Source organism: Hippocampus comes, unplaced genomic scaffold (genome assembly GCF_001891065.2).
Source record: "Hippocampus comes isolate QL1 unplaced genomic scaffold, H_comes_QL1_v1.1 scaffold167, whole genome shotgun sequence".
NCBI lineage: Eukaryota > Metazoa > Chordata > Actinopteri > Syngnathiformes > Syngnathidae > Hippocampus > Hippocampus comes.
Window position 1 is genome coordinate 506,722 of NW_017805502.1, and position 10,827 is coordinate 517,548.

The 10,827-nt window shown below is 41.7% G+C and overlaps 2 protein-coding genes across 2 annotated transcripts in view; both read left to right on the forward strand.

The window, feature by feature from the left end:
• Positions 1-4,413, forward strand: part of LOC109520230 (SH3 domain-binding protein 4-A-like) — an 11,295-nt gene extending 6,882 nt beyond the window's left edge. Inside the window, exons 4-5 of the mRNA XM_019877333.1 lie at positions 2,168-2,356; positions 3,268-4,413. Coding sequence (XP_019732892.1) covers positions 2,168-2,356; positions 3,268-3,492 — 414 coding nt within the window. The 3' untranslated portion in view covers positions 3,493-4,413. The remainder of the gene's footprint in view (positions 1-2,167; positions 2,357-3,267) is intronic.
• Positions 4,414-5,607: 1,194 nt separating this feature from the next.
• On the forward strand, positions 5,608-8,760 carry LOC109520232 (ADP-ribosylation factor-like protein 4C). The gene is made up of 2 exons (XM_019877334.1): positions 5,608-6,751; positions 8,009-8,760. The coding sequence occupies exon 1, from the start codon at positions 6,107-6,109 to the stop codon at positions 6,689-6,691; it is 585 nt and encodes a 194-aa protein (XP_019732893.1). The 5' UTR covers positions 5,608-6,106; the 3' UTR covers positions 6,692-6,751; positions 8,009-8,760.
• Positions 8,761-10,827: the final 2,067 nt, after the last annotated feature.

Below are 10,827 nucleotides of genomic sequence, written 5' to 3' on the forward strand. Positions count from 1 at the left end.
TATATATATATATATATGTGTGTGTGTGTGTGTGTGTGTGTGTGTGTGTGTGTATAAAGAGAGAGAGAGAGAGAGAGAGAGAGAGAGAGAGAGAGAGAGAGAGAGAGAGAGAGAGAGAGAGTGAGTTGTGTGGCGAGTTCAGCGCAAGAGCCGTAATTGCTTTCAACACAAATAGGGCCTGGCGAGTGAGTGTTAACTTCACTCTAGTCACGGCTCTCGGCCTTCTGCCTCTAATACCTTTCTGATACTATGTCAGAAGCCGGTTGCACTTGATCCCCCCCCTATCCTGCATCCGTACCTTCCATAAAAAGCAGTGGAAATGTCAGCTTAGAAAGTCTGTGGCAGAGAAGGTATAGTGTCCAGCCTTCTTTTGATTTTGATGGACATAGTCCTTGGAAATTTGTTGTTTGTTGGGTTTTCAAAAGAATTAATTGAATATCTAGGTTAAAATTAAAATTAACAGACAATGTTGAACATTTCGAAATTACTCCGCTTTAGACTGCAACTGAAATGCTCCTGTTCTCACAGCGGCTGCAAAGGACTCTTGGTCTGGGATGTGTGTTTCCCAGTAAATTTGGCGTGCGGTGACACTCAAAGCCAGGAACCATCACCAGTCTTACATAGTTATTGCTAAATCAAAAATTCTCAGACCCTGAAAAGAAATGCTTGACTAATAAATAAGCCTCTCATTCTTTTTTGGTGCTCACATGAAGCCGGATTAAAATGCGTTGGCAGCTTTGGGCTGGAATCCGGTTGCCAAATGGGGGATGCTGCCATGAGAAGCTGTGGGAGGCGATAACTGATACTGAAAGAAAACAAAGAGTGCGGACGCACCCCCATCATATCAGGTTGTGATCGGTTTCATCATTTAGCAACACACTAATTCTGTCCACTCTACCCTCATCATTTTGAACACAAGGAAAGCCTATTTCTTCATCCACTCACCACACTCATGACTTCAAAATCATAGAAAACATGATCTGTTTTCCTTCCTCGGAACAACTGCTCCCATGTGAAATGTGAGCAGGCGGCCTGGAGGGGCATCCGACACTTACTCGGCAGATCTCTTCAAGCACCGGACTGGGTTACAACAGACAAGAGTTTATAAGCAGAATCATGCACGAAAAAACATTTTAATTAAAATATCGGATGGACATCAGCATCAGAAGCTCGACAATAAATGGGCTGGACCATCCAGAATTGTCCTCAGTGTGACTTAAGATGATGCGTCAACACCTCCACAGACAGCTGGAAAGTTTCTTTGTTTAGCATGACCACTTCTGACCGCCATCATTTAGTAACTAGTCTTTATATGTCAGTGGAGAATGATGGGTGGAAACCTCGACCAATTCGGTTGTCCATATCGGATTCAGGTTCTGCCTCTTCGGACCTCCTGAACTTTGTTTTGAAATCGCTTCAGTTTCACGTGGCCATCTTGTCCTGGCTTAAATGACTTGACTGTCCAAAGCAAAGTTGCTTCATTGCATGCAAGGCCATTGTGCTCGTGCCACAGGCTGAAGCCTACTGTGTATGCGTGTGTGTGTGTTTGTCAAGCTATGTTTAGAATCAAGCCTTTGTGCAGCTTAAATCAGTAGATGAAGGGCCGCACGTTAGAAGGCTGCCGCTCTGCTCTGCCAGGTGGCAGACGGAGAGGAGAGTGTGCCGGCCGGGCAGGGCTGTTATCTTTAGCTGAGGTAAATGAAAGGGATCTCCGAATGTTTTTCAGTCTAGTGAAAACAGACCTTGTGGGTGTCAGGATTAGCGTTGCAAATTGGTGGAACGTTTCTGGTAAGTTTCCTGTAAATTTTCATGGGATGCTAAATTGGGAATTGTAGGAGATATTGAGGGAAACTTTATGGAAAGCTATCAGCATACATATAAACATTTTGGTTGGTTATAAGTACACATGCATGCAAAATGCATGACATTCAGATGTATTTGTAAAGTACAACTTCATCAAGTTTTTAATATCTTATGGAACAATAAATTGCTTCATTGAAGAGCAAAAGCAGGAATGTTGAGTTAAGTATTAGTCATCCGCTCCATCCAAAAATATTAGCAAAGTCCCATTCTGTATGTTAAACGACTACTGTATTTCCACTATCTTGCAACCCAAGTTAGGAGTCTTGAGTTTTCGTTTCCTGAACCCTACCTGCTACCCCATCAGGCTTTGCTCAAGATGGACTGCCAGGGTCTTGTCGCCAGATTGGTACTGGACTTTGTCCTGCTGACCACGGCAGTAGAGGTGGCATCCCGTTGGAGGGAACTTGCAGAAAAACTGGCCCGAGTGTCCAGACAGCAGATGGAGGATTACGAGGCACCGCATCGTGATAAAAGCGGCGTGCTGGACAGTGAGGTGAGAACACCCTACTGGTGATTGTCATTTAGGTCGGACATTGAAAGCTGCATTTTGGCCAATTTAGAACACAATGCAGTGGAAATTTACACTGATGGCAAGAAAGGCCTTCAAAAGATGCAGTGGTAAGTATGGTCACAAAGGCGTGTAATATTTCTGGAAAACTTATTGAGGAGTTAACTTTGATATTTTGGGAAATATTCCAAATTTGAAACTTTCTTGGGGAATTGTGCGAATGAATTGACGTTTATGGGAAGTAAGGGCAATTCACTGGAAAACAATTGGGTAAAAGTGTGATTAATGCTCTGCGCTTTCCTCTGCAAACACACATCACATCATTACACATCACAATGTGTGACCAAGGCGAGAATTGGTCCAGTTTAGTCTTATTCTACATCAAGAGTACATCACTGTAGTATATTCAAAGAAGTGTTGTGAAAGGTGGACAGAGAGGTGCTCCATGACAGAGCTTGTCTGCTGCATGGTTAGTTTTACATGGAAGGGTAGTGCCAGGGATTGTGGGTAATCTGGGGGAAAAAAATACAAACACGTTTGGCCTCTCAAAGTCGTTGCTGCTGATCAAAAATACTATGGCCAATTTCATAATATTTGTAAACAATAGGCGCCAGATTAGTACTTCTGGGTTGAAGGAAAGACATTGACTATGGCTAATCTCACCATGAAAAAAGAGTGTTGTGTTTGAGCTCCATCTTTTGCTACCCAGAGGTCAGTGCGACATCATGGTGAAAAGTTTATCTTACAATGGCATTAATCTCTCTTGACTTTCATAGTTCACACAAGAATGGTCGCAATCTGTTTTTGAAGATTGAGCAAAGTTTCCTCTGTTTCACATATAAGTTATTCCCCCCAAAATTTATATTGCCACTAAACCTTGCCCTGCATCCCATCAGTCCATGTGGAAACCAGCCTATGACTTCCTGTTGACGTGGGCAGCACACGTCGGGGACAGCTATCGCGATGTCATCCAGGAGCTCCACGTGGGTCTGGACAAGATGAGGAACCCCATCACCAAGAGATGGAAGCACCTGACTGGCACGCTCATCCTGGTCAACTGCCTCGACATCCTCCAAAGTGCAGCCTTCTGTCCCACCGGCTATGGCGACTTTGCTGTCTGATTTACCGTGATTACTACTGACACAAACAGAAAAATGCTAAAATGCAAGGACCATTTTGAAATTCTTCAGCTAAAAGTTGTCAAACACGCTCAAACCAACCCATCAAGCAATAAACAAAGTGTCCCAAAAGTCACGACACACATCCTTTTTTTCCAATTTGGTTTCAGGTATCGTTCTGACACATGTGAGGCCAGCAGCATTTGACATCTTTTTAGTAAGCACGTTGTTCCCTTGCCCAGGGCTCGACAGTTCACATTGGAGTCGTGTTGTAAAATTGATGCAAGATATTTTTCTGTCCCCAAATGTCAAACATAATATTTATTTTAATATACTTTGTTCTTCAATTTTTCTTTTTTTTCCACAAGTCTTGGTCTAACTTGGGCCTCAGGTATCGTATTTTGTGCCATGTCATGTGCAAATGTGTGTTGGTATGGCAAAAAAAATTGCTTGACTCATTGATGGCCTCATATCTGCCCCCCCAAAAATACCTGATAAGAAATAGGAAAAAGGGAAGCGTAAAGTGACTTTTGGGACACTGCTACATCACAACTTTGTGTTAAAGGTGATAAATAGTTTAGGCTTTTAGGGTAGCCTCTGGTCCTGTATCCCACTAGAGTAGCTCAGGCCAAGCATTCAGCAGAAACCAAATCACATCTCTATTCCAAGCCCCAAAGGAATAAGAAGCTACGTAAAATAGTTTCCTCTTGTGTACTGCATGGCATGAATATCATTGGTGTTTGTATGTCACCAAACTGTTATTGCTTTTAAATCTAAACTGAGTTTTTGAGACAAATTCAACAATATGCTTGTGTTTTTCAGAATGTTTTTGTAAAATTCTGTGCTGAATATATAACTGTAGTTTGTGTTTATTGCTGCCTCTTCTCCAGGACTTTTTTGATTTTTTTTTTTTTTATAATCTCAATGAGATATTTCCAAGTTCAATAAAAATAAAATGGCGACTTTGTGACCGCCTTGTGGCGTCCAACTGTGCACCCAGAAACTGAATCAGAATGATTTATACTTGAATTTTTAATCACGAAACTTGAAAAAATACATTGAAAATCTGAATTTGAAATACATACATTGAATTTGTATTGTTTTATTTGAATTGTACAGATTTTTAAATCTCAATGAAAATTCAATTCTGTATATTTTTTCATAATCAGTTTTACGAATATGAATTCAAATATTTCCCACACAGATTCGGGTCACTGTCTTTTCACATCCAGTATAACAAGTAAAAATAAAAATTTGAATTTTCAATGAGCAAACTCAGTTCGTGTGATCAACATCCGCGTACGTGTGGATGAGCAATCGATTGCAGAACAGAGGCCACCTCTGTGTCCAATCAGCATCTTCGTTTCTAGCACGGTGACACAAGTTCATCGGAACAAAAATGTTATCTCCTAAGAGGCTGTTCACATTTTTAACACCTTTCTTTAACTTTTGTGGTACAAGCCATCGAGTCAGGGAGGGATGAAAATGTGATTCCTTTTAAATTTAGGAAATGACTACGTGGAAACGTATCAAAACGGTCTCGACTTCGGTTTTTTTTCCCTTTCATTTTGTGGGTTTCTGTTGATTTTGTATTTTTCAGAATATGAGTACGTTGTTTACCTTTTTGTTCTTTTGAAATAAATGCACCTTTGAGAGAAAACTTGCCTCTCTTCATTGAGTCCCCCTCCCTTCCGATTATGCGCGGCTATACGTTGATGTATGAGGGGTTTGAAATTATTGACATTGTTTTTTATTTACAACTCCCACCAGTTTCACCCCGATTGTGTTGACTCTCAACTTCAGTTTTCATTGCATAAGCATATCTACGTGCCACTGGCTTTGTTTATCTGTCTTTTTGATGGCATCAGTCGGTTGTTGGATGTGAATTCTATTCCCTGAAATTCAATTCAGAAAACATTCCGATACGAGTGCCACGTTCTCATGTGACGAAACTTTGCTGTCATCTAGTGGCGAAGAATGGCACAAGACCGCATGGATAAAAACAAACCGCAAACGTTATGATTTAAAAAATGAACAGAATTAATAAATAAAAAATGACGCGCAACAGACAAGGAAAAGGTTTGGTATAATTATCTGATTAAAAAAAAACTTTACAGCTTTGCAAGGATGCTTAATGTAAGTCTGGTGAAGGGTTTGTGCGCAGAGGAAATAGTTCACGCGAGGTTTCAGAATAAAAGCAATTGACTTTATATTTTCAAATAGCATGCGAAACCGCCCACTGTTTTTTTTTCTTTTGTTTTTTTTTCCCTCCCAAAACCGGATATCAGTTCTCATCCATTCTGCTGCAAACATTCTAGTCGCTACATGGCTTGTTTTTCATACACGCGGAACGCACTCGTGTGGGTGAGCAAACTCAGCACCGCGACATTGCAGATGCACGAGGGGACGTAATGTGACATTTCCACGGTTTGTCACGAGTGCTCGTGGCACCACCCCGCGAATATGCAGGGATGCGGAGGTTAAGGAGGTTGAGAAGATGAAATGTCGATTTAGGCATCCGGAGTGCCTCTGCGCCACCCTCCCGAGCCGCTGCCCTTTTTGAAGCATCCTTCCATCCCCGACTTGATGCCGCGCATGCCGGCACTGGTCTTGCACGATGGGGACTAGTTTCTCCAACCTGGCAGCCTTCCAGTCCCTGCACATTGTTATGCTAGGCTTGGACTCTGCGGGTAAAACCACCGTGCTCTACCGGCTCCGGTTCAACGAGTTCGTCAACACGGTGCCCACCATCGGCTTCAACACAGAGAGGATCCGGCTGGGCGGTGCGGGCACCTCCAGGGGCATCAGCTGCCACTTCTGGGACGTCGGTGGCCAAGAGAAGCTGCGGCCCCTGTGGAAGCCCTACAGCCGCTGCACGGACGGCATCGTGTACGTGGTGGATTCTGTGGACGCCGAGAGGCTGGAGGAGGCCCGGGCCGAGCTGCACAAGATCACCCGCTTCTCCGAGAACCACGGGACTCCGCTGTTGGTCATCGCCAACAAGCAGGACCTGCCGCGAGCCCTGGACGTGGCGGACATCGAGCGGCAGCTGGCCCTGTCCGACCTGAGCCCGTCCACGCCGTACCACGTTCAGCCCGCCTGCGCCATCATCGGCGAGGGGCTGCACGAGGGCATGGACAAGTTGCACGAAATGATCGTCAAGAGGAGGAAATCACTCAAGCAGAAGAAGAAGAGGCAATGAGGGAAGCGGAAGCGATAATTTTCATCTTACATGACAGCATGGGACACGTTGCGAGTCTCTGTATGTGATCGTTTAGAATATACATTCGAGACCATTTCGGGTAAATGCACGTGATCATTCAGAGCGGGGATGTTCAGTGCTGAACACTTGTCATTAAAACGAGAAGTGTCCATTTCTGAATTTGTCTTTCACGCCCAAATTTGAGGTGGCTCACTAGGCTTTTCAAAGAAGTCATGAGCATAAACTACAAAAACATTTTCCCCATCATTTGAACATCTTAAAAATAATAATCCCATTTACCACGTATCTGTTTTCTGCCCAACAAAACAAACCATTCGTGAAAAGCATATTTTTGCATTTAAGCACGTGGCACATTTTCGATATTTAGTCTTGCGAAAATCAGCTAAATGCAAATCAGTCTTTCAAGGGGATATTCTGTGCATACTTGGTAAACCCCCTGCCATGACACCATGACATCAGCATTAGACCCTCCATAGTGCTTTAATGCTGACTCTTTCAGTGTCAGTGACTTCTTAACATTTACAAAAGAAGAGAGGAATTTCAAACTGATGTTACATTTCATACCCAAATTTTGGGGTGGCTCATGGGCTTCTCTGTGTCAGAACTCAATTAAGCATAGCATTCAAACACATATCATTCAGCATCTTCCGCCATAGGCACAGACAAGAGGTGTTGTGATTCACTCGTTTATTTCTTGTTGTTTAATATAATGTAAATTTGAAGGATTTATTGGGGAAAATTCCTTCCTAACAATAATAGTTATATGTCTGCATAAAAATTAGCCATTTATAAATTTATTGAGTTCGCTTTTGAGTGTTCAGTATTGCGAGAAGGGAAAGCTTATCCAAGTTGAGGCAACCTAGACTGCACCAGACTACACTTTCAGAACTAAATATAACTTTAGTGAATGATATTCTGCAGACTGGTTAAAATGTTCATTAAAAATAAGAATATATATATATATATATATATATATATATATATATATATATATATATATATATATATATATACACACACACACACACACACACACACTACCGGTACATAAGAAGCTGTTAGACACAATGAAATTTTTGAGCAATAAAGCTGGATGTGATTTTTTTTCTTTTCTTTAGCCGCATATACAAACTGAATATGAGAGAAAATAGAGGGAATTAAGTCCATGATTATTTACAACAAATATTTGTAGCATTATTACATTTAAAGCAAATGTGGATGTTAACATTACATCAGGTGGTGGTCTTTCAAAAATTTTCAGCAGTGCAAATCAATTGAAAAATGTTTTGTTTGCAGGGAACCCATTTCACAATCTCCCATTGAAATGACATACATACGCACGGGCAATCATAGCCAATCATAGCCACCTGAAATCTACAAGATGAATGATGACTACAAGTTTCTGTCCCCGTGGTGACATCACCACCTTGTCATCCATCGTGCATGTCAGAAGAGACCATCCCCGCACCTGGAGTCCAGGAAGACAAGATGATGTCAAGGTCATGAAGCCTTTAAACAAAACAATCACTCATGTGGAATCCCCAAAAGGAGTGAATGGAAGCAGGCCCGAATGCCTTTGAACTTGCTACTTGAATGACTGTTATTGTAGCATCTTACGAAAGCTGATTTTGAAGTGCCACACTTTCAAACAATGAGACTTTTGCACATTTGCTGGAGGAACCGTCGTTCAATTCCACCTCATCTCTTCTCAGTGTAACCACCAAGTAGCAGAAGATGCTGCATGCGAGCAAAAGATGCACGATGGCTGAAGATGTTGTGCCAAATACATTTTTGTCTTCTGTTCATCATTGCAGCTTGAGCAAAGTTTTACACCAAGGCTGTCCAAACTGGGGTACTAACAACATTTCTCTTTACAATGGTGAATAAAGAAGTAAAAATGCTTTGCTCCACGCTCTGCAATGTGTCAAGGTTCAATTTGAGAACATATCAAATTATGGTGCTCAAGTAACTGCTTTAAAAATTTTCAGCTTAATACAGACTGCTCTTTTTAACAATAGCATATGAACAATAAAAACATGGTTGATGGATTGGTTTAAGAAAGAGTTTGAGCACATCTGATTTAAACTTTTAACTCACTTCTGTTGGTTAGAAATGTTGCTCAGTAAGTCACTTTTTAGGCTTTGTAATTGTAAAATCTTTCCGTTACCCTCCCTACCTTCACATCTGGGAAAGTATGATGGGCTCCATTTTGGAAGACATTCGCATGTGCGCTCGGCATAAAAATTGGCACAACTTCATTGCTGTGCCAGAGCAAGTCTAGTTTACCATGTCTGGAAATTTGGCAGACCATGGTGCGCCTTTCTGGGGATTAAGGCAGACCGACTGCATTTTCTCTTACACTCCCCTGGCGCACCTGACAATTTGGAGATAGAGAGTAGACCAGACCAGGTTTAGTTGAGGACATCAGAAAAAAAGCAGGTCTAAGTTGTGGTGTAACGCAAAGGTGTGTGGTGGATGCCATTGGTATTTCATTCATGAATATAGACAACAGCATGTATCAGTCACTTGGGAATCATTGCAGAAATCAATTCATTGAATTCATTCTTAGAATTGTCATCTTCAACATATTTTTCAAACCATCCCCATTGGGCGGTCTCCAAGTGCCCACGTCACAGCAGCCAAAGTGATATCATCTGTAAGTGGAGATCTTCTTGCAGTTCCTTTTAAATGAACATTGCATGTGCCGATGGCCACCATGTAGACCATGTGCTTCTCCTGCGCTCTATTTAAAGAGAATGAGGAGAGCTGCTTCCATTGGCTGGGAAAGAAGGCAGCTGTGTTCATTTCCACAATGGCGCATCTGTCCCTTTCTTGCTGTTCCTGTCTGCTAAAACACCAAAAGAAAGAAAACTCCACCCATGTGCACAATTAGACTACAGTACATACTAGATTTGCGCTGGGCACGAAAATATGGCCCAACATGTCTAAATTATTTTCTATTCAGTCCTTAATCCACCAATGTAAACTGGAGAATCAATGTACTTACCAAAATATATTTGTCCGGATATTAATGAGCAATGAGTGTGTTGATTTGGAAAAACAGGGTGACGTTGGGCTGAACTCACAGTTGAACGTCACAACCAATGAAAACCTGACCTGTTGATTCCCACGATGTAAAATGAAGTGGACCTGCTACACATTCAAGTGCCACCTAAAGTGGCAGATTTGGAAAAGTGATGAAAAATAGTTGTCAGCAAATCCAAATATGTTGGGAGGTGGCAGAATGCATTAAACAACTATTTTGGGCAGAAACTGCGTGTTATTTTGTGCTCAACACCTCGATCTAATGCCAACTTTGAACTGTTGTGACTACTTTTTTTCACCATCGTAGTTTTTTTGCCAATGTCCAGCAAAATAAGGTCGATTTCCAGAGGAGTACTCAAGAAAAAGTAGAGATTGTGAACTTTATCATCCCTCACACGTCAACTGTGGAGCTGTAAGACACTTTTCTGCATGAAACAAATTGTAGTCGAATCTAAATGGGTTTATAATGATTTTGTAAATGGATGCAAAGTGAAGTGTACATGGCTTTTTCAAGGTCAATGTCATCTTTATTGTCAAATATGCTTTATGTATAACATGCAGCACAGATGAAATTTGTTTCCTCTGAATCCTAAGTGCAAACATGCAAACATGCAAACATGCTGTGCATCAGGGGCGTCACTAGGCTTCAAGAACAAGGGGGGCTTAGCCCCAAGGGGAACACAGCTCCTTTAGGGGGGTCCGGGGGCATGCCCCCCCGGGAGAAATTTTTTCTACATTCTATTAAAAATCCATCAATTCCGTGCACTTTGAGAGCAAAATGAAGAGGCTATGAAGAACTACACACATCACATTAGTATCCTCTTTACTATGATGGGGCTTCCTCCCCTGGACTTTAACTGGACTAGATAATAGAAATTATAAAGAGTTCAAAAGTTCAATCTTGGTTGTTCAAGAGAATTAGAAGGATGCCCGATAACATAACCTATATGACAGTAGGCCTATATTCCTCTCTACCAAAATGTATTAATATATGCTTAGCCCCCAGAAGACTATGTATTTTGAGATGTCTGCCGTGATATGCAATTTAAGTTAGTACAATGAGATGCAAA